A 23,695-nucleotide genomic window follows, 5' to 3' on the forward strand; every position below is an offset into this window, starting at 1 on the left:
ACCACCAGTAAGTACAGTTTATTTCCTCAAAGCAAAGACAAGTTCAAGTACTGACGGCAGAGCGAACTCATTATTTCCAACTTCATTCAATGTTTACAATCAATGCAGTCTTTATTTTATACATTGCATGGACCATTTCCAAAAACCTATTAAAAAGTAAAAACAAGTGCAACAATTCTGGTGGGGATAGAGATTTGCAGAATCAATTTGCTCAATGAGCACATCAAGATTAAATCGGTAATTATTTGGTATAGGCCTGTGTGTGCAACCACAGAACATATTTGAAATCAATAACACCGTGATAAATGCTGCTTCTCTCCTCAAGCAAAAAACTATTTGTCCAAGATTCAGATAAGAAATGTATAGCATAGGCCTAACTTCACCACCCTTTGAGTAGAAATATTTATCAGAACACGCATGCAAAAACAATATGAAAAAAATACCTGTTTGATCTACGTACCTTGTCATTGATTAGCCCACCAGATCTGGTTACGATCATATGGCTGACTGATGAACTTGTAACAGTGAAAATTTATGTATATTTTATGTCACTGACCACATTAAATGAGTCTATCCTTCAAAAGTATCAAACAACCTGAGACGAAGGATATGCCAGAATTGTGTTTTCCATTTAAAAATAAAAGTATCTGTCCAGTGTAATTTACAATGGAAGGTGAAAGGAGGCATTGCTTGACACCATATAAGCAGGCAGCTGAAGTACTTCAAAATTGTCAGGGGTGTATTCTGAGGTGAAACGTTCAGAAAGTTGCAGTTAGAAATGTAACAAATATAGAGCTGACACAATCTCTACTCTACACCGCAGACAAAGGTTTGTTCCACACACTACCTTTCTATCTTAACATTCTGTTACATTTGCACTTTCTGAATAGAGTCCCAGGCGTTCATTTCTCCAACACCAGGGCAGCCAGCAGAGCAGGGTAGTTGGGCGTTCCCCATCCGGTGACTGGGTCCCACGATGGTGCCGCGCAGAAACCCTTCCCCTGGACCTGCTCGTCCAGACAGCTCAGGTGACAACCATCAGTCACCTGGGGGTCGGAACAGAAAGCAGTCAGTAAATTCAATGACAGGAGGAAACCTCTTATTTACTGCCATCTTGTGGTGGTGTTCACAATACAACATTGAGAAACAATAGCTCAAGGGGTTCTCAAACTTTTTTGGGCGGGGGATACCTTAGCAAATTCATAAAATCAGAACACAACTAGACTGAGATCTCTCCATCTATCTCATACAAGCCATTTTACTATGACTTAGCCAGCAGTGCATGGCTGGATTAACCAAGTCTCAGGCCCTGGGAAGAAACATTTTAAAGGCCCGCCTCTTGGCACTGGAGAGAAAATGTTGCAATTTAAGGAAATTTGCTGCAATTCTACACATTTTTATAGGGCAGAGATGTTTTTAGCTGTTCCAGCTTTAAAAAGCCAATATCCTGTAATTCTACACATTTTGCCATGATGCTAAGAGAATATATATATATATATATATATATTTTATTTTTTTTTGTTAAAAAATGCAACAATTTTTGGGAATACAATAAGTATTGAGTTGAAACAGGGATAATTGTTGGAGTACTGTGGATACCAATACCCATGTGAGCCTGAACATACAATGTAATAGGGTTAACAATTTATTACACACTAAACTTATTCCACGGAAACCTTGGCCAAAATTAGTTTAAATTGGTTGATATATATATATATATATTTTTACCAGTCAAAAGTTTGGACACCTATTCAAGGGGTTTTCTTTATTTTTACTATGAAATAACACATATGGAATCATGTAAACAACTCAAAATATATTTTATATTTGAGATTCTTCAAATAGCCACCCTTTGCCTTGATGACAGCTTTGCACACTCTTGGCATTCCCTCAACCAGCTTCATGAGGAATGCTTTTCCAACAGTCTTGAAGGAGTTCCCACATATGATGAGCACTTGTTGGCTGCTTTTCCTACACTCTGCAGTCCAACTCATCCCAAAACATCTCAATTGGGTTGAGGTCGGATGATTGTGGAGGCCAGGTCATCTGATGCAGCACTCCCCTTCTTTGTCAAATAGCCCTTATACAGCCTGGAGGTGTGTTGGATCATTGTCCTGTGAAAAACAAAATGATAGTCCCACTAAGCGCAAACCAGATGGGATGGCGTATCGCTGCAGTAGCCATGCTGGTTAAGTGTGCCTTGAATTCTAAATAAATCACGGACACTGTCACAAGAAAAGCACCCCCACACTATCACACCTCCATGCTTCACGGTGGGAACCACACATGCAGAGATAATCTGTTCACCTACTCCGCATCTCACAAAGACACGGCGGTTGGAACCAAAAATCTCTAATTTGGATTCATCAGACCAAAGGACAGATTTCCACCAGTCTAATGTCCATTGCTCGTGTTTCTTTGCCCAAGCAAGCCTCTTCTTATTAGTGTCCATTAGTAGTGGGTTCTTTGCAGCAATTCGACCATGAAGGCCTGATTCACGCAGTCTCCTCTGAACAGTTGATGTTGAGATGCGTCTGTTACTTGAACTCTGTGAAGCATTTATTTGGCCTGCAATTTCTGAGGCTGGTAACTCTAATGAACTTATCCTCTGCAGCAGAGGTAACTCTGGGTCTTCCATTCCTGTGGCGGTCCTCATGAGAGCCAGTTTCATCATAGCGCTTGATGGTTCTTGCGACTGCACTTGAAGAAACTTTCAAAGTTCTTGAAATGTTCCGGATTGACTGACCTTCATGTCTTAAAGTAATGATGGACTGTTGTTTCTCTTTGCTTATTTGAGTTGTTCTTGCCATAATATGGACTTGGTCTTTTACCAAATAGGGCTAACTTCTGTATACCACCTCTACCTTGTCACAACACAACTGATTGGCTCAAACGCATTAAGAAGGAAAGAAATTCCACAAATTAACAAGGCACACCTGTTAATTGAAATGCATTCCAGGTGACTACCTCATGAAGCTGGTTGAGAGAATGCCAAGAGCGCGCAAAGCTGTCATCAAGGCAAAGGGTGGCAACTTTGAAGAATCTCAAAAAATATATATATTTTGATTTGTTTAACACTTTTTTGGTTACTTCATGATTCCATGTGTTATTTAATAGTTTTGATGTCTTCACTATTATTTTACAATGTAGAAAATAGTAAAAAGAAAATAACAACTTTTGACTGGTACTATATATATATATATATATATATATATATATATATATATATATATATATTTATACACACACACATACACATTTTATCTGTCCGCGGATCCCCTGCAGTACACCCAACTTTGAGAACCCCTGCACTAGATGCTCCATTGCTGTAAAGTACTTAAGTAGTACATCTGTACTTTACTATTTATATTTGACAACTTTAACTTTACTACATTCCTCAAGAAAATAATGTACTTTTTACTCCATACATTTTCCGACACCCAAAAGTACTCGTTACATTTTTTATGCTTACTAGGACAGGAAAATTGTCAAATTCACGCACTTATCAAGAGAACATCCCTGGTCATCCCTACTGCCTCTGATCTGGCAGACTCACTAAACACAAATGATTTGTTTGTAAATATGTCTAAGTGTTGGAGTGTGCCCCTGTTATCCATAAATAAATAAATGAAATGGTGCCGTGTGGTTAGGAATCTACTTTACTTTTGATACTTAAGTATATTTTAGTAATTACATTTATTTTTTATACTTAAGTATAGTTAAAACCAAATACTTTTAGACTTTCACTGAAGTAGTCTTTTACTAGGTGACTTTCACTTGAGTCATTTTCGTTTAAGGTATCTTTACTTTAACTCAAGTATGACTATTGGGTAGTTTTTCCACCACTACTGTGACTATACACATACATGACACCACCATACACAACATGAAACTAGTCTTATTTTCTCCATATCTAATGATCAGTGACTTACATCAAAGAGTCCCTGGCCCTGCAGCTGGTACAGGCGGGGATTGAGGAAGCCCAGAGAAGGCAGGCCTTTCAGAAAGCGCTGGTCGTTGATCAGAGAGAGGATTCCTCCAACCACAGGGGTGGAGGCCTAAAGAGCAACACAAGTAAATATTCATTGTTAATGCATTATATGATCCAAGAGTCGACAGGTAGCTTAGTGTTTAAGAGCATTGGGCCGGTAACTGAAATGTTGCTGGTTCTATTTCCCGAGCTGACTAGGTGAAAAATATGTCAATGTGCCCTTGAGCAAGGCACTAATTGCTCCTTTAAGTTGCTCTGGATAAAAGTATTTGCTAAAATGACAAACATGTAAATATAATAACAACATATATAGTATTTCTCATAGATACAGTTGAATACTTTTTACATTTGGAGATAAGCAGGTGAGAGAAAAAAATCTATAGGTGTATCTAAAAAGTCAGTTTATTCTTTGCCTCCTTCTCAAAGTATATTGGAAGATCTTCTCCAATCTGTTTTGAGGTTGTATGAGGAATCAACAAAATACTTTTGAGATTCACCCTATGAGATACTATTTTCTTACCGAAGTACCAGACACCCAGGGGATAGGTACCCTATCGGTGACCACCCAGTAGTTGTCTGAGAGAGCGGCTATGTCTGGGTAGGCCCGTCCACTGGTGTTGAAGTATGTCTTTGGAGGGAGACTCGACACCGCTTTCAGATAACCCTCCACAGCACCGACCTATGGCAAAAAGTGACAAGCTATCAGATCATTGTTTATTCAATCAAACGTATTTGTATCAGTCTCTATCCAAATAAACCATACATAAATAAATACTTCACACATCATTTAGTGTGCATCAATGAGGTCTACTGGTAGAATTAGCCTGGACCTCATCTGTTGATAGAACTTTTGTGTACCTAAACTGATAGTTAGTGAATACATCTAATTTGTCTTTTTACTCAGTTACGTACAACATATTTTTTTTTTTTTTAATTCTAAAGGTCACTTTAAAAAGCACATATTTAGGAAAGACCTATGGCAGTGTCCGTGAGTTTATGTCCTGCATAGACGCTCTTAATACCTGGTAGTCTGGCATCTTAAAAACATTGCTGAAGCCGCCGCCACTGATGTAGTCCGTGACCTCATAGGTGATCTTGAATGGATTCTTGAATGAAGTTCCCCCCACTGTCGTCACGTATGGGCTGAAAGCATATAAATTCACTTTGGAGAACAGATTTGGGTATGGACTGGAAAACCGACCCCACTGCCCCACAAAGACAATGGTTCTCTTATTCTATTGATTTCAGATGACAAAATAGACTAAGTATTTAGCCTCAGATGCGCACACATCATTGTCGTGACTTTGTCAACCAACCGGTCTACAAGCACTGCGGCATTTAAAGGCAATGTTGCCACGTTAAACGCTGCATATGTCAAATCAATCGAGAAACTGCCTTTAAAAACCGGAATGCGTATTTATTTTTATTTATTTTACCTTTATTTAACTAGGCAAGTCAGTTAAGAACTAATTCTTATTTACAATGACGGCCAAACCCGGACGACGCTGGGCCAATTGTGCGCCGCCCTATGGGACTCCCAATCACGGCCGATTGTGATACAGCCTGGAATCGAACCAGGGGGTCTGTAGTGACGCCTCACGCACTGAGATGCAGTGCCTTAGACCACTGCGCCACTCTATAACCTGCGATTGGATTGAATCTCGCACAAAATCGAATACTTTCCGTATTTTATGGATTCAAATAAAGCAATGAATACCCAAATAACACAAGTGCCATTAGTTTCTTTCAACAGTGGAAATGGCTCACCTTGATGCAGGAAAGCTTGGTCTGAAAGAATTCTCTCCTTTGGTCAAGTGTTTGCAGCCAGCTCCACTATCACCTGAGGCAAGATTGTTAAAGTATGAAAACGAACTTCAGGGAAATTATAGTCTTACCCAAGATGACATTATTATGGATTACAAAAAAAAAAGTAGTCAATTTACTCAATTAAACATGGTGCCGTGTTCATGTATCATATCCCTGCCTGACTCATATCTGAAATTACACATTTCCAAAGTAACAATGGCATCACCACAAAAACCAAGGCCACATCACCTCTTACAACATCCACAACACCTGCTTGAGTTTGAACTATTCAAATAGTCTAGATCATTTTAAATGTACAATCATAAATCTGCTGTCACTGACTACTAGATCAAGATCGTAAACACTTAAAAGTAAAAAGCCAATAAAACAGAAAATGTTGACTTAGCCTGGTCCCAGATCTATTTGTGCGCTTTTGCCAACACCGATGGTCATTGTCATGCATTTTGACCATTGGTGTTGGCAAGACAGCACAAACAGATTTTGGCCCAGGTTAGCACAGACTAACCTGAGGCAAACAGTATAGAGATTCCCCGGACGCCAGCCTTCATGAACTCAGTGTTGATGCGCATCATGTAGGCGGAGGACAGGCTGTCCTCATCGTCCCCGTAGCTGATGGTGTGGACCCACGGGATGTCCGTCATGTTGCTGAGCAGCAACATCCACTGGAGGAATGGCTCCTGGGACTCATGGCGACCTGAGGAGCAGTCAAGAAGTATCCATTATCAAACCACTATCAGACAAAGGCTGTTTCAATATCTACTCTAGCATACTACCTACCTGTACTAAGAGTGCATCCCCAATACATTGCTTCATTCTAAGTGGTATATTAGTATGGACATATGAGACATAGCTAAAGATACAAAAATATATATACACCACTGGGTATTTGATCTCACTAGCATTGTGGCTGTTGCTAGGAGCATTCTTGGAAAGGTTTTAGCTTACTTGCGACGATGATATGTGGTCGTCACGCCTTCCTTAGTTCAATGCACTTATTATAAGTCACGTCCGCCAAATGATTAACATGCAAATGTAAATAAACCTTTTTTTGCAAAGGCAACGTGACTAAGGCTACATTAACACTCTGGTTTGTCATTGTTAGTATACCTGGATTGGTGAAGACCCACGTGGAGATGTTGGCCCCTGTGCTCATGATGTACTCCACATCCAGGCTGGCCTCCAGACCGGCCTTCCCTGCTCCCTGAACGCCCACCACCCGGTCAATCTTAGACAGGTGCTGGAATCCCCGTCCGTACAGCATCATGAACTCAGCCAGGTCAGCAGGGTGGTAGAACTGCTCCAAGAACTGGACAGAGGATAAGATGATAGCTATGCTGGAATTCAATCAAACCATATCCACCGTACAAATTTCATCCTACTCACACACACTTCTCATTCTGAAAAGTGAAAGCATATCTGTGAGGGGTGTCTACCTGGCAGTAGTTGTAGGTTTGTATATAGTACCAAAGATCAGTTTAGTATTTTTATTTGACCATGGGAAAAAGAGCTACTGAGCAAAGTTTTGTTAGATTGAGGCAAAACATTTGCCCCCTATATTTTCTATCAACTGTTCTAGTCCGACACAGCTGTCCATTGGTATTGACATAACAAGTGGTCAAATACCTGAGCCACGGCTTGACTGTTGTTCTGAGCTGAACCCACGTCCGCTGCTGTCAGGTTGTATCGAGACCTGAGGGTGGCGGGTGTGTTTCCAAGATGAAACTTCGCTCCAGACCGTCTCCTCTTTGTCAAGACTTCATTGAGGTCCTGCCCCTTGGGTGGAAAGCGGTGAACACCTCCAACTATGGGTGGAAATACATAAATAAATGATCATCACATCCATAATATTGTTTGTCACACTCTTAACAACTGGTTTGTTGTACTATTACCATACTAGCTATAAGATATCAATAGCATTACTTTCGACAACCTCAGAAATGGTCATGATGAACTTGTTGCTCACCAAAGTCAAGATGTTGGAGAACATCCTCATGCACCTGGTATGCAGATGATGACCTCACCAGGGAGATGCCATCTCTTACGTAGCGGTGAAACTCAATGCCTGGAAGCAGGGCCTCTGCCACTCTGAAACAGGAGAAGTAGAAAGCCTCACTCTCTGTGGCAGCTGTATGGAGTTCATAAAGCATCTCAGAGGGAATGCTGATCTAGGATTTGTTTTTCTTGGGCCCAGACATGGGTGGTAAAACCTGGGCCAGCAGTGAACAGCATTGTGGAACGTTCAGATATAAAATGTATTATGTAGAGTTAATATGAGTCTGACATGTAGAAATCAGGAATCACATGAGCTTTATTCATGACATTTCTATCTGTAATGTTCCACTAGTGATTGTGGCCCTGACTTTGTAACCAACAATAATGACATCCCCCAATCATTTGAGAATTTGTCTGGAGAAACTGTGTGTGAAGTCAGTGAGTCGACGTCAGCAAACGGTACCGAAAAAAATTTCGGCCCTCGGCCCAACAGGCTTCAAGACAGCTTCGACAGACAGACAGACTACTCTGACATAAAACCCACACACAATCATACAGAACACACTTTTACACTCATATGTTGCTGCTACTCTGTCTATTCTTCTTCTTCTTGATACCTAGTCACTTTACCCTGCCTTCATGTACATACACTATATATACAAAAGTATGTGGACACCCCTTCAAATTAGTGGATTATGCTATTTCAGCCACCCCGTTGCTGATAGGCGTATAAAATCGAGCACACAGCCATGCAATCTCCATAGACAAACATTGGCAGTAGGATGTCCTCACTGAAGAGCTCAGTGACTCAACTTAGCACCGTCATAGGATGCCACCTTTCCAACAAGTCAGTTTGTAATTTTTTTGCCCTGCTAGAGCTGACCCAGTCAACTGTAAGTGCTGTTATTGTGAAGTGGAAACGTCTAGGAGCAACAACGGCTCAGCCGCAAAGTGGTAGGCCACACAAGCTCACAGAACTGGACTGCTGAGTGCTGAAGCGTGTAGCGTGTAAAAATCGTCTGTCCTCAGTTGTAACACTCACTACTGAGTTCCAAACTGCCTCTGGAAGCAACATCAGCACAAAAACTGTTAGTAGGGAGCTTCATGAAATGGGTTTCCATGGCCGAGCAGCCAGACACAAGCCTAAGATCACCATGCGAATGCCAATCATTGGCTGGAGTGGTGTAAAGCTCGCCGCCATTGGACTCTGGAGCAGTGGAAACATGTTCTCTGGAGTGATGAATCACGCTTCACCATCTGGCAGTCCGACGGACGAATCTGGGTTTGGCGGATGCCAGGAGAACGCTACCTGCCCCAATGCATAGTGTCAACTATAAAGTTTGGTGGAGGAGGAATAATTGTAGGGGCTGTTTTTCATGGTTCAGGCTAGGCCCCTTAGTTCCAATGAAGGGAAATCTTAACGCTACAGCATACAATTACTTTATAGACGATTCTGTGCTTCCAACTTTGTGGGAACAGTTTGGGGAAGGCCCTTTCCTGTTTCAGCATGACAATGGCCCCCGTGCACAACGCGAGGTCCATACAGAAATGGTTTGTCGAGATTGGTGTGGAAGAACTTGGTTGGCCTGCACAGAGCCCTGACCTAAACCCCATTGAACACCTTTGGGATGAATTGGAACACCGATTGCGAGCCAGGCCTTATCGCTAGATGCATCTACCTCAAATGCCTTGTAACCCTGCACATTAATCTGGTACTCCCTGTATATAGCTTCATTCTTGTGTATTTTATTCCTCGCGTTACTATTAATTAATTTTTTTACTTTACATCGCTGGGAAGGGCTCCCAAGCAAGCGTTTCACGGTAAAGTCTACACCTGTTGTAGTCGGCGCATGTGATTTGAGAGAGAGGCCCTTACTGCGTGGTCATGGAGCATTGGAGGAAGTCCTGAGTGAGGATGGTCTGGCAGTCTGTGACCCCGTGACTCTGCAGCCAGTGACGAACCACTTTCTGGGTCAGCTGGGATGGACGTACTAGAGCAGCCACCTCCTCTAGAGTCAGATGCTTGCCTACGACAGACATAATTGACACAGTGCTGTAAAGGAGTACACAGTAATGCATAATCAATTATCCAAGGGGATAAAAGTCGGTAAGTTTCATCTCCTCAAAATCTATTTGATTGTTAGTGAGCCCAGGAATGGTGTAAAATGTTTGCCGTTTTAAGCATGAGAATGATTTCTACCATATTGTGCCGACTCAGGGTCCGAAACCAGTAGCAGCAGGTCTTCCAGTTGGTCCACATTCTGCTGTCTCAAAGCAAAGGTCAGCTCCAACTTCTCTGTGGAGGAGATCCTGCCTACACGAGTCCAGTCTTCTGGTATCCTGAAAATACATTATGTGATGTAGCTTCAAATGATGGTAAACTACACATTGTAGCAGTTCATTTCCAAAAACTTTACAATGTTAGGGTTGTTTGCTCACAAGATGTCTTGATCAGCCTCAAGATGTTCACTCAGAACCAATGAGCTGTATATGAGGACACTGAAGGCCAACCTAAAGTAAATAAGAGGGTGTTTACAAACAAAATATCAGAGAAAACCATTAATAAAATGTGCGAGAGCATTATAAAATCAGCAAAATTAAAGTATAACATTCAGAAAACGTTTGACCTCTGTGCTAAACAAAGGATCTGCCTCTGTGTTACTGCCTGTGCAAGGCTGCAACAGAGATTGTCGACGCCACCCTCAGTTGAAATCGTGCACAAAACAAATACAATCTCTAGAATAGCTTACAGTGCAAACTGTAAACAAACAAGGAAGTATAGCCCAAAGGTCTTCATGTAAAATAGGTCAACAATTTAGTCTTTTAGCTAGAAGCAAAAACCACGAGGAGTACAGTAGTTATTCTTGTCGCATTCTAAACAATACAAAATGTCATGGAAATACTTACAGAATCCTCATTTTGGTGACATTCGTTGACTCTCCACGCAAGGACTGACTGTTTTCGAATTGTTGTTTGCTCGATAATATTAGTTGCGGTTCCTCATCACATGACCATATGAGCTGTAGCCTGTCACGTGACTAGTAACCGGCATAAAGGACAAAATGCTGCAAACGCTCAAATCCCATGATGTTGCCATCAGCTTTTTGAAGTACGAAGTGCTTATTCTTACACTTTAGAATTTCATAAATAAATGACTCATTATAATCCACATTTGTATGAGTGGTGCAATGAACTAGATTTGTGAAACTCAAGCATTAAGTAAAAATACTTTAAAGTACTACTTTTTTGGGGTATCTGTACTTTAATTTACTACATTCCTAAAGAAAATAATGTACTTTTTACTTCATTTTCCCTGACACCCAAAAGTACTCGTTACATTTTGAATGCTTAACAGGACAGGAAAATTGTCCAATTCACACACTTATCAAGAGAACATCCCTGATCATCCCTACTGCCTCTGTTCTGGCAGACTCTCTAAACACACATACTTCGTTTGTAAATTAAATCTGAGCGTTGGAGTGCCCCTGGCTATGAATAAATATATATATATAAAAACAAGAAAATGGTGCTTAAGGAATTTTAAATTCTTTATACTTTTACTTAAGTATATTTTAGCAATTACATTTACTTTTGATACTTACGTATATTTAATTAAAACCAAATACTTTTACTTTTAGTATTTTACTGGGTGACATTCACTTGAGTCATTTTCTATTAAGTTATCTTTACTTTTACTCAAGTCTGACAGTTGGGTACTTTTTCCACCACTGAGCATTACAGCATACTAGAGAAGGTACCATCTTTGCCTGTTTTTGGTGATAAAGTATTGGAAACAACCACAATGAACAAAATTGTCCTAACATTTATTGCAAAAACCTTTGCCTTTTGTGGCACAATATAAACAAATTTGCCTTCAGTGGCACAATAATACAAACAAAACATTTTAAACAACAGCAGTGGGGTTTGAATCAAATAACCTAATTGACATTACTATACAGTCTATATTTATCTATTGAGAATCTTGGAGTATTTCACTTTCTGATTTAAAACGAAATCATCTGAACAAGGGGTGTATTCATTAGTGCAAACAGTAGCAAAACGTTTTGCAACAAGAAATGTTTTGCAACGACAACAAGCGTTTTCTATTTGACAAATTCAGGTAGATCCCTCCCCGTTTCGGCCCATTTGCCTCTGATGTCTACCAATGGGGAATCTGTAAGTCAGTCGTCATCCATGAAATAATAGTCCTCTTCTTCCCCACTTTCCACTGAATGGTCCTCCTTATCAGGGAACATTTCCCACACCACAAAAGAAGAATCATTCTCCGCTGAAAGACAAGTAAACATGTTATTGAGTGAATAAGGTTTCCAAATTCTCAAGTTCAGAAAAAGTATAAAATACCTCAAGAAAAATCTTCATTCAAAAATAACACTTACCGATATTGCATCTCTTCAAAACATGTTTGGCTGATGGAGTTGGCATGTGCTATGATGGAAAATGCAGATGTTAAAAAAAAAGAACATTCTGTATACGTCCTGTATAAAAATAAGAACTCAAAACTATAAACAGTGAAAGACTTTAAAGGTCTCCTCTCCTGACTATCACATGTTTTCCAGAGCACTGCCCTAGAGTTGTCCATGGCATCTTTGAGACAGCTTCATTTTCACAATGGCCCAAGGCATTCTGTATATGACTGAACAAAGCCATTATTTTGTCGATAAGCTCCTCAGAAATATTCCATTCAAAACAGCATACCTTTGAAGCGGCCCCCAATTTATGCAGCTTAGCTTGGCTTTTTTTCATTTTTTTTTGAAGTTGGTAGACATACTTGTCATCGTTGCCTCTGAAACATTTGATGAAAAGTTTCAGATTTTAGAATGCTTTTGAAAAAACCAACATAACCGTTCATTTACCGGTAGTACCACCTCTCTTGTAATAGCCAATGAGTGAATGATTTAAAAACAAACCGCACACATTACAACTTAAATACAGTATTAAATTGCTCATTCTATAAGCAGCGATTGGGGTAGCCTTTCGCCATTTTAGCAAACACTTTTATCCAAAGCGACTTACAGTCATGCATGCATTTTACATATGGGTGGTCCCGGGAATCGAACCCACTATCCTGGTGTTGCAAGCGCCATGCTCTTCCAACTGAGCTACCGAGGACCACCATGTCAGTGGTATAGTTCTGTTTACCGGTTCACTGAGCCCATCATGCCTGGGGTGATGTGGAGACACTGAGGAGTTTTCACTGATGGGAAGCGTGATGAACTGGGGGTTTGTGGGTCCTGCTCAGAGCGCATGAACACATCTTCTTTCCCATTGGGAGACACTGTGGGCAACTAATTCACAAGAGAGCACACGGTTAGTTTAGGCAATCCCTTTCTGATTGCTGCACATTTTTTGTAAGCTTCAGAGAAACAAGTGAAACTATCAGCTGCATTTTGCACATACAAGCTTTTAGAAATGGAAGAGAAGCAAGCATACAGTACCAGTCAAAAAAGTTTAAACACCTACTCATTCAAGGGTTTTTCTTTATTTTTACTATTTTCTACATTGTAGAATAATAGTGAAGACATCAAAACTATGAAACAACACATATGGAATCATGTAGTAACCTAAAAAGTGTTAAACAAATCAAAATATATTTTATATTTGAGATTCTTCAAAGTAGCCACCTTTGCCTTGATGACAGCTTTTCACACTCTTGGCATTCTCTCAACCAGCTTCATGAGGTAGTCACCTGGAATGCATTTCATTTAACAGGTGTGCCTTGTTAAAAGTTAATTTGTTGAATTTCTTTCCTTCTTAATGCATTTGAGCCAATCAGTTGTGTTGTGACAAGGTAGGGTTGGTATACAGAAGATAGCCCTATTTGGTAAACGACCAAGTCCATATTATGGCAAGAACAGCTCAAAAAAGCATAGCGAAACGACAGTCCATCATTACTTTAAGACATGAAGGTCAGTCAATCTGGAAAATTTCAAGAACTTTGAATGTTTCTTCAACTGCAGTCGCAAAAACCATCAAGCTCTATGATGAAACTGGCTCTCATGAGGACCGCCACAGGAAAGGAAGACCCAGAGTTACCTCTGCTGCAGAGGATAAGTTCATTAGAGTTACCAGCCTCAGAAATTGCAGCCCAAATAAATGCTTCAAAGAGTTCAAGTAACAGACATCTCAACATCAACTGTTCAGAGGAGACTGCGTGAATCAGGCCTTCATGGTCAAATTGCTGCAAAGACACCACTACTAAAGGACACCAATAAGAAGAGGAGACTTGCTTGGGCCAAAAAACACGAGCAATGGACATTAGACCGGTGGAAATCTGTCCTTTGGTCTGATGAGTCCAAATTTGAGATTTTTGGTTCCAACCGCCGTGTCTTTGTGAGACGCAGAGTAGGTGAACGGATTATCTCTGCAAGTGTTGCTCCCACAGTGAAGCATGGAGGAGGAGGTGTGATGGTGCTTTGCTGGTGACACCGTCTGTGATTTATTTAGAATTCAAGGCACACATAACCAGCATGGCTACCACAGCATTCTGCAGCGATACGCCATCCCATCTGTTTTGCGCTTCGTGGGACTATCATTTGTTTTTCAGGCTGTGTAAGGGCTATTTGACCAAGAAGGAGAGTGATGGAGTGCTACTTTGAAGAATCTAAAATTTAAAATATATTTTGATTTGTTTAACACTTTTTTGGTTACTACATGATTCCATGTGTGATTTCATAGTTTTGATGTCTTCACTATTATTCTACAATGTAGAAAATAGTAATAATAAAGAAAAACCCTGGAATGAGTAGGTGTGTCCAAACTTTGACTGCTCCTATATATATATATATATATGGTGTTTATTATACTATTGTTCGTACAGATGAACGTGGTACCTTCAGGCGTTTGGAATTATTTCACTTATAATTTTTCACTGTGGGTCAGAAGTTTACATACACTAAGTTGACTGTGCCTTTAAACAGCTTGGAAAATTCCAGAAAATGATGTCATGGCTTTAGAAGCTTCTGATAGGCTAATTGACATCATTTGAGTCAGTTGGAAGTGTACCTGTGGGTGTATTTCAAGGCCTACGTTCAAACTCAGTGCCTCTTTGCTTGACATCATGGGAAAATCAAAAGAAATCAGCCAAGACCTCAGAAAAAAGACTGTAGACGTCCACAAGTCTGGTTCATCCTTGGGAGCAATTTCCAAACGCCTGAAGGTACCACGTTCATCTGTACGAACAATAGTATAATAAACACCATTGGACCACGCAGCCGTCATACCGCTCAGGAAGGAGACGCGTTCTGTCTCCTAGAGATGAACGTACTTTGGTGCGAAAAGTGCATAGCAATCCCAGAACAACAGCAAAGGACCTTGTGAAGATACTGGAGGAAACAGGTACAAAAGTATCTATATCCACAGTAAAACTAGTCCTATATCGACATAACCTGAAAGGGCGCTCAGCTAGGAAGAAGACACTGCTCCAAAACCACCATAAAAAAGCCAGATTATGGTTTGCAACTGCACATGGGGACAAAGATCGTACTTTTTGGAGAAATGTCCTCTGGTCTGATGAAACAAAAATAGAACTGTTTGGCCATAATGACCATTGTTATGTTTGGAGGAAAAAGGAGGTGGCTTGCAAGCCGAAGAACACCATCCCAACCGTGAAGCACGGGGTTGGCAGCATCATGCTGTGGGGGTGCTTTGCTGCAGGAGGGACTGGTGCACTTCACATAATAGATGGCATCATGAGGAAGGAAAATGATGTGGATATATTGAAGCAACATCTCAAGACATCAGTCAGGAAGTTAAAGCTTGGTCGCAAATGGGTCTTCCAAAATGACAATGACCCCAAGCATACTTCCAAAGTTGTGGCAAAATGGCTTAAGGACAGCAAAGTCAAGGTATTGGAGTGGCCATCACAAAGCCCTGACCTCAATCCTATAGAACATTTGTGGGCAGAACTGAAAAAGCGTGTGCGAGCAAGGAGGCCTACAAACTTGACTCAGTTACACCAGCTCTGTCAGGAGGAATGGGCCAAAATTCACCCAACTTATTGTGGGAAGCTTGTGGAAGGCTTCCCGAAACGTTTGACCCAAGTTAAACAATTTAAAGGTAATGCTTCCAAATACTAATTGAGTGTATGTAAACTGCTGACCCACTGGGAATCTGATGAAAGAAATAAAAGCTGAAATAAATCATTCTCTCTACTATTATTCTGACATTTCACATTCTTAATATAAAGTGGTGATCCTAACTGACCTAAGACAGGGAATTTTTACTAGGATTAAATGTCAGGAATTGTGAAAAACTGAGTTTAAATGTATTTGGCAAAGGAGTATGTAAACTTCCGACTTCAACTGTATATATCAGCAGTTGTTAAATATACATTTTGCACATGCAAGCAAGAGTCTTTGAATTTTGCTGAATATATTATTTGACCTCCAGCACCACTTAATGTACATATGCAATATTTTCCTAAAGAACCAAAAACGGCAACATTGTTGAGTGTTTGAGACGTTGCACCCCAGGCGGAAACACAACACACCTTGACCCGCTTGTTCTGCATGGGAGAGCTGTTGAAGATGTCATCGTGGTCGTCTTTGGGCATGTGGTCCAGGAGGTTCCTCACCTGCTGCTTCCGCTTCAGTGTGCCCTTTCTCGCGGTTATCCGGGGTGGTTCCGTCACTACAGTTCAAATATAATATATGACATTGTCACATAAATTCTCTGTAATTCTTATTGACGTACAGACTGTATAGATTGTGATTCAATAAAAAAACTATTGTTCACCATTAAAATAAATTGCAATCAGTGAGAGCCCAATGTGTTCTGTCATTGAGTTAATTCATTAATAAAAGACCAACACTACGGTAGAACACTGGTAAAAGCCATGAACAATCACAGATGCTAAGCATTGGTTGTCATGGTTAGAGCTTGTATGGGAGACCTTCACTAAGACATATAAGGTCCCATGATGCATAGCTTATGGATAAAAATACTAGATAAAGTAACTTGCATAGCTCCTTCTTTTGGGGCACTTCCTTTTTCTTCGTGGACTTGGTGGCGGCCTGGGCGTTGTACTGCTCCTGGCACTCCTCGGCTGAACGGGTGCCCACCCCCATGCCAACGTTCAACCAGAAGTTATTCATGTTTTTAGGAAATGATGTAACAGCCCTGAATGCCAAACACAAACACACCGGAAGTTGACATACACTAATACAGTCCTGTTTCTATATAAACAAAGCAATTTGCACACATTTAGGCCTATATATGCTAGCTTGCTTGAAACTTTTCTTCAACAAAGTGCGTTATAAGGAGACCATTGTTTAACCAGAGTTAAGTAAACTGAGCGATGCATGCAAAATGACGCCCTATGTGGATAGCAACTTACTCATGTAGTCTCAGAAGTTCCGCCTCTGTCCACTGATCTGCATTTTCTTCCTTTTTTCCCTGCTGAACCCTGGCAAATTTTCCCACTTTTTCTCTTGGTGTCTGCGGGACAGCCCTTTTCGTCAATTCCCTCTTACAGTCGTCCGAGGAAGTCAACAACTGACTCGTCGCTGATTCGGAACCTTTCGGAACCCTTCCACATGTCCTCATACCCCGTGGCTTTATGGGTCCTGATTTGACTGCCTTTGCCTTAGGCCTTTTCTTAGGTGCGAAATTGTCATCAGACTGGGACTCCTCGGCAGTACCACTTCCACTGCCCTGAACGTTCCTACTCCTACCCATGGCAGCTGACCCGGTCTTTGTGGGCGCACGACTCCCTGTGTCTTTCCCCTCCATCTCAATGTCATTATGGAGCTTCGCTGGGAGCTTCTTCTGACGACTAACCCTTATCTTTGGCATTTCAAGCACTTTCCGGTCTGCTTTATCTGAACCCTTAATCGGTTTCCCTGGCAACAGTTCTGTGGGTGTATTGGTGTTGTCCGAGTCGTCATGGCTGCTCTGTTTGTTGGCGCCCTGGAGGGAGCGATGTGGAGGGGTCAGGAATTGTGGGGCAGGGTCTGCATATGCGGCCGGCGCTGCTGCACTCTGAGACCTTAGGCTGGTTTTCCTGGGCTGTCCCAGGTGCTTAGGAGAGAGGATCACTTCGGACTTGGACCTCAGAGATGCTGGGCTGGCCCTCTTCGGTTTTCCGGGGCCTCTGGTGGAGAGGTTCTCAGGCTTAGACCACTGAGAGTTTGGACTAGTCTTCTTGGGTCTTCCGTGGCCCCTGTTAGAGGGGTTCTCTAAAGATATGAACCTGGGAGGCTCTGGGCTGGTCTTCTTGGGCCTTTCGGGGCCCCTGGGAGTGGGGTTGTCCTCAGCCTTACCCCTCTGAGACTTGGGGGTCCCGGGAGAGGGGTTCTTCTCTGGCTTCGACCTCTGAGGCCTGTGATAGGCCGTCACTTTTCTCAGTGGCACAGCCTCCTCACTGGTGTCACCTCGCAGCCGCTCTGTAGAACACAACATAACACTGTCAAATAAACTGTAGTCGCCATCTTTGTTGGAGCTGGGATACGAGGATAAAGGCATTCCCAAGCTTATGTACAGAAAAAACATACCTTCTGCTGGAGTTAAGAACACCTTGGCTGATTTTGGTGGTAGCAGTGACAATTTTCTGGCTACAGGTGTACTTATTCGCTGAGAAAGAAAGGAAATAACTTATCAGTTTAACGCAGCAACGCGATAACTCACTCTACAACAGTGTTTCCCAAACCTCTCAGCAACCCCCAGCCATTCCACGTATTGGATGTATTCCAGAACTAGCACACCTAATTCAACAAATGAAGGGCTTGGTGATTAGTTGATTCAGGTGTGTTAGAACTGGAATACATTAAATACTTAAATAAGTGAATAAGTGGCTTGGGGTACACTGCTCTACAATATACAGGAAAAAATGGAGCAGCAGCAGCTTACCGATTGAAGGATGGACGACTCGTCATAACCTGATAGAATGGTGACGTTCATGTCACAATCCAAGATGACTCTGGCCCCTTTCCAGTACTCCAGAGGGGTCTTGAGAAGGCGGCCACTCCGGGAAACCTTAGCACGGCTCGCCTCAGAGGTGGCACTGCAAGGAGCAGCTGTTGGATGAGCAATATTAAACATGAATAGGATGAACCTTCCCAGATTTATAAATATAAATTCATCTATAGATTAATTTGTTTTTCAATCAATAATTAAAACAAGAGACATGAGTACTACCAGTATAAATACAGTGAGCATTTGTGAAGCCAACTTTTGGACTCACGTCTCTTAGTGGCCTTTAGCTTCAGGGATGTGGAAGACTGCATCTTGGTGGAGAGGTGGTTTTGGTTCTGGGGCGTTACCAGGTCCTTGCTCCCTTTTGGACCTTTACTGTTGTCAGCTTCTGAACTGCATTTGTCATTACAAACAATTGACAAAATAGAAGCACTAGATGTTAACACAAACAGATATGACTACAACACTCGTTAAACCTGAATAGCCCAAGAGACAGATAAAGACCTATTGAAATCAGAGGATTTTATGCATTGCCTTTATTTATCCAGATATGTCATTGAAAAGAACACGTTCTCTTTTAACGACCTGACCTGGGGCAGTACGCATCAAGCCTTTCAGAATAGGAGTACTGATTTCGAATCAGTTTTGCCTTTTAGATCAATATGGCTGCGTTTACCAAATTATGATCTACTGCACAGTTATTGGCAAAGGAGCTAATCTGATTTGTCAAAAAAATATTAGAATTGGGCTGCCTGTGTAAACGCAGCCTATGAATAAGAACACATGGACACGGGGGGACCTGATCCTAGATCAGCATATCACTCCTACTCAGACGCTTGACACAAATGGCACGACCTCAGAGACACAACTTACCCTTTCGGCTCTGACAAAAAGCGCTCAAGGTATTCCTTCCAATTCTTTGGGAAGCCAAAGAGAAACTTCTTCAACAGCCATGTTGGGAGTTCTTGTCGAGGAGAAAGGCACAAAAACAAGAAGAAAGCATCATAATGAGTTCTATTATGGCTGTGCATGATTAACACATATTCCAAAATGGAACATTATTTCTGATTTACGAGTTCCGCTGAGATCCGGGGCCATTTTCCCCACCAGGACGTAAGTGCTGCCCGATGTGGTTTTCAGGATGTTGCTTGACATTCGCTCTGCGATGGTGTTGCTATGCCAGGGCATTTTGTTGTCCCTTGGTGGAAAATCATAGAGATAAGTAAGTGAATCAACATTTGCGTTTACCAAAATAATGACTTGCTATTGAACCTGTGGTATCACTTTAGAATATGATTCCGAGAAACAATCAATTCTACTTACGCACGGAAACCTTCCACATACAGGCTGCTGCTACTACCCTTCAGGATCCAGCGCCTAAGGTGAATTCCTGTAGCCTATGAAGCAATAGACATTAATAGTTATATAGGTAGATATCGATCACGTACACTGAACAAATATATAAACGCAACATGTAAAGTGTTGGTCCCATGTTTCAGGAGCTGAAATAAAAGATGGAAAATGAAGATGAAAATGCTGCACACTGCTGCTCATGCTCCCTGGTGATTTTATTATAACAACGTTTCGACCCTTAGGTCTTCATCAAGCATCCATATCCCAGGTGTGGGTGGAAGGTCCTATATACAGGGGCAGTACTCAGTGACATCACTTCCTGAAACAGGAGGTAAGAATATATAACATAGGTTCACAATATCAACATTCAATGTATAACAATATATGACCATACACAAGGAATGTGATCAATATCTACAGTAATATATATACACAATATTCAGTTAGGATAGAAAACACAATGATTTGGACATTTTGGAACTATAAAAATTGTTTTAAGTCGAACTCCTCGTTAAGGCCAAGTGGATCCAGAAAGATTCCCTTTGAATTAGTTTACTCTCAATGTTCCCTCCCCCGCGTGACATCTTGACCATTTATATTCCAATGCATTTCAGAGAACTAATAGGATGTCCAGCTTGTACAAAATGAACAGCAACCAGTTTTTTTGTCTCACCTGTCCGTATATTGAGACCAGCCACCCGGACAGCTGATGAAACTGTGGGTTTGCACAACCGAAGTATTTCTGCACAAACTGTCAGAAACTGTCTCAGGGAAGCTCATCTGCGTGCTCGTTGTCCTCACCAGGGTCTTGTCCTGACTGCAGTTCGGTGTCGTAAACGACTTTAATGGGCAAATGCTCACCTTTGATGGCCACTGGCACGCTGGAGAAATGTGCTCTTCACAGATTAATCTCGGTTTCAACTGTGCCGGGCAGATGGCAGACAGCGTGTGTGGCGTCGTGTGGGCGAGCGGTTTGGATGTCAACGTTGTGAACAGAGTGCCCCATGATGGCCGTGGAGTTATGGTATGGGAATGCATAAGCTACGGACAACGAACACAATTGCATTTTATCGGTGGCAATTTGAATGTACAGAGATACCGTAACGAGATCCTGAGGCCCATTGTTGTGCCATTCATCCGCCACCATCAACTCATGTTTCAGCATAATAATGCACAGCCCCATGTCTCAAGGATCTGTACACAATTCCTGGAAGCTGAAAATGTCCCAGTTCTTCCATGGCCTGCATACTCACCAGACATGCTCTGGATCGACGTGTACGGCAGCGTGTTCCAGTTCCCGCCATTATCCACTAACTTCGCACAGCTATTGAAGAAGAGTGGGACAACATTCCACAGGCCACAATCAACAGCCTGATCAACTCTATGCGAAGGAGATGTGTCGCGCTGCATGAGGCAAATGGTGGTGGTCACACCAGATACCATACAAGAGAACATAACTTCCCAGCAAAAATACAAAGCTAACAGCAACAAACTCAGATGAAACAGCACCATCAAGACCATCTACTTACATTAGATCCATTGGACTCTGCAATCTGCTTGGATTGGAATACAGCCTCTTGCTTCTTGGGGATGGAGATCTTTGGTGAGACCTGCAGGAGGTGGTCGTGCACCAGGTCTGGGAGGGGCCTAGGGGGAGGCTCGGCACAGTAGTACCCACACTGGCTGGGGCCGGCCTCTGGACTCGAGGGAACACTGGTCTCTGATAGGCTAGTGGGCACTGCGGCGACACCACAGGTCACATTCACACTGGCATCCTCTTCATTCCCCCCGGCGACATGTGCAGGGGTCGACATGCTGCGCACACGGGCACATCCTGTGAAGAGCAGAGAAAGGTGGTTTGAAAGATTGCTCTGTTTGTTGAGTCGACATCAGATGCTCTACATTTCTAGCTCTCACCTCCAGTTATGGGATCCTGCGGGCTGCTCACTTGATAACCATCTTGTTGGTCCCTCTTTTGCCTTCTCTCTAACAGGAGAGAACACATATTTGCTGGAGATTCCAGAAAGGGCAGTCTATCCAAAGCAACATGACACCCTGTGCAGAAAACCTTTGTTTTTAAAAACATAAAAAATGAATAATCTATCTTAAAGTCTTCAATTAAAGTATTTCTGACAACCTAGCAACCTTAGTTGATTGACACAATAATTGAGAATAAGAGAAACATCACAACTTACTGAAAACCGAAGGATCTTGTACAATGTCATGTGCCCCAAATGCAGTTTTTCCATTATAATCTTCAGTTGACTTCGACCTTTGCGTTGACCTTTTCACTGGTGTAGTTCTGTTGGTTGTCTGGAAGGCCCCTTTGAAGTATTTTGGGGGGGCTGGTTGTTGGATGTCATTTGAGCTGAGTTGAGTGTACAGGTATGACAAAGCTTTCTTTGGGGACTGTGTTGAGAAAGCATCCAGAGTTAAGCCCTTATTTTGTGTATTTCTGTTGGTTGGCTTGAATGCACTATGCATGTCTTTCAAGGGTGAAGGTCTTTGAAGGTCTTCTGTGTGGACCAAGTACGTATGTGTCAAACTCTGCCTTGGTGATTGAACTGGTGAAAGGGTCAGAGCCTCAGCCTCATTAGTGAAGTCAAAGGTCTGGCTTTCCTTGGGATGAGACAACGCTTTCCTTGGAGACCATGCTACTGAGAAAGCATCCAGAGGTGGGCCTTTCATGGGTGTATTTCTGTTGGTTGGCTTGAATGCACTACCCATGTCTTTCTGAGGTGATGGTCGTTGAAGGTCTTGTTTGTGGACCACAAAGTATGGATGCGTCAAGCCCTTCCTTGGTGATTGACCTGGTGAAAGGGTCAGAGCCTCTGCCTCATTAGTGAATTCAAGGTCCTCGTTTTCCTTTTGTTCATAGTTCACCCAAGGCTGATGTATTTTTCTTGGCGAACTCATTACTCCACCATGTTTTTCTTGGACTCGCTTTTCTCTGACATTTTTTCCTCTAACTCGTTTTTCTTGGACAGGTTTAGGTGTTTTGGTCCCCTCATTCTCAACCGCTATTCTCTCTGTCTGAACTCTAGCCTTCATCCTCGCAAAAACCTTGGCTGGGCTTTCAACGAGTCGCCTGGGTATTGGGTCGCTTGTCCTCAAAGCCTTCAATGTGGGGAAAATAATTGACTCTCCACCAAATTGACTTTCTTCATTAAAATAAGCAGATTCTCTGTTTTGTCTTGACGGAGTAAACATGTTTTTCACGATTTTGGCCGAGACGTTAACGACTGGATAGGTAGCTAACATTAGTTAGCCAGCTAGCTGCTAAGTTACATGCAATGGCATCTCCCGATTCAAAGGTAAAGCATTTGCTCTTATTCCTGGTTTACATCTAGACAGTAATTATATATTACATACTATTGTGAATGCCTGCATTAATTATACATATTTAAACTGTAAAATAGCAAACATTTAGTTAACGTTAGCTAGCTAACTTCACTCACAGCGGAGACCTGCTGTATTTTGAACTTCAGAAGTCGTGTGATTGGACGGCGATGTCAAACGCGTCACTTCCACAAACAACTTATGTTCACCGAGATGCCCCATGGCATGGAGCGTGCTGTCAAAAGAACTCAAACAAACCTC

The 23,695-nt window shown here is 41.9% G+C and overlaps 2 protein-coding genes across 4 annotated transcripts; both read right to left on the reverse strand.

Moving 5' to 3' along the window:
* Positions 1 to 2: 2 nt before the first annotated feature.
* On the reverse strand, positions 3 to 10,823 carry tpp1 (tripeptidyl peptidase I). The gene is made up of 13 exons (XM_041855597.1): positions 10,718 to 10,823; positions 10,250 to 10,321; positions 10,011 to 10,150; positions 9,687 to 9,837; positions 7,782 to 7,903; positions 7,442 to 7,620; positions 6,926 to 7,124; positions 6,324 to 6,512; positions 5,759 to 5,831; positions 5,014 to 5,134; positions 4,512 to 4,670; positions 3,933 to 4,058; positions 3 to 1,046 (listed from the first exon to the last, which is right to left on the reverse strand). The coding sequence occupies exons 1-13, from the start codon at positions 10,726 to 10,728 to the stop codon at positions 903 to 905; spliced, it is 1,686 nt and encodes a 561-aa protein (XP_041711531.1). The 5' UTR covers positions 10,729 to 10,823; the 3' UTR covers positions 3 to 902.
* A 792-nt stretch (positions 10,824 to 11,615) lies between these two features.
* Positions 11,616 to 23,571, reverse strand: LOC121545156. 3 transcript variants are annotated; one of them, XM_041855594.2, is made up of 16 exons: positions 22,291 to 23,568; positions 22,013 to 22,081; positions 21,625 to 21,929; positions 20,066 to 20,139; positions 19,816 to 19,940; positions 19,616 to 19,706; positions 19,011 to 19,135; positions 18,677 to 18,843; positions 18,322 to 18,400; positions 17,166 to 18,213; positions 16,791 to 16,948; positions 16,320 to 16,459; positions 12,971 to 13,116; positions 12,527 to 12,614; positions 12,208 to 12,256; positions 11,616 to 12,098 (listed from the first exon to the last, which is right to left on the reverse strand). In XM_041855594.2, exons 1-16 carry the CDS (start codon positions 23,354 to 23,356, stop codon positions 11,992 to 11,994), a joined length of 3,837 nt encoding a protein of 1,278 aa, XP_041711528.2. In that variant the 5' UTR covers positions 23,357 to 23,568; the 3' UTR covers positions 11,616 to 11,991. The 3 variants fall into 3 exon arrangements, with proteins under 3 accessions (XP_041711528.2, XP_041711527.2, XP_041711529.2); XM_041855593.2 differs by having other exon boundaries at positions 22,013 to 22,150; positions 22,291 to 23,567; XM_041855595.2 differs by lacking the exon at positions 12,527 to 12,614 and having other exon boundaries at positions 12,007 to 12,098; positions 22,013 to 22,150; positions 22,291 to 23,571.
* Positions 23,572 to 23,695: the final 124 nt, after the last annotated feature.

This window comes from Coregonus clupeaformis, chromosome 29, assembly GCF_020615455.1.
Source record: "Coregonus clupeaformis isolate EN_2021a chromosome 29, ASM2061545v1, whole genome shotgun sequence".
Lineage (NCBI taxonomy): Eukaryota > Metazoa > Chordata > Actinopteri > Salmoniformes > Salmonidae > Coregonus > Coregonus clupeaformis.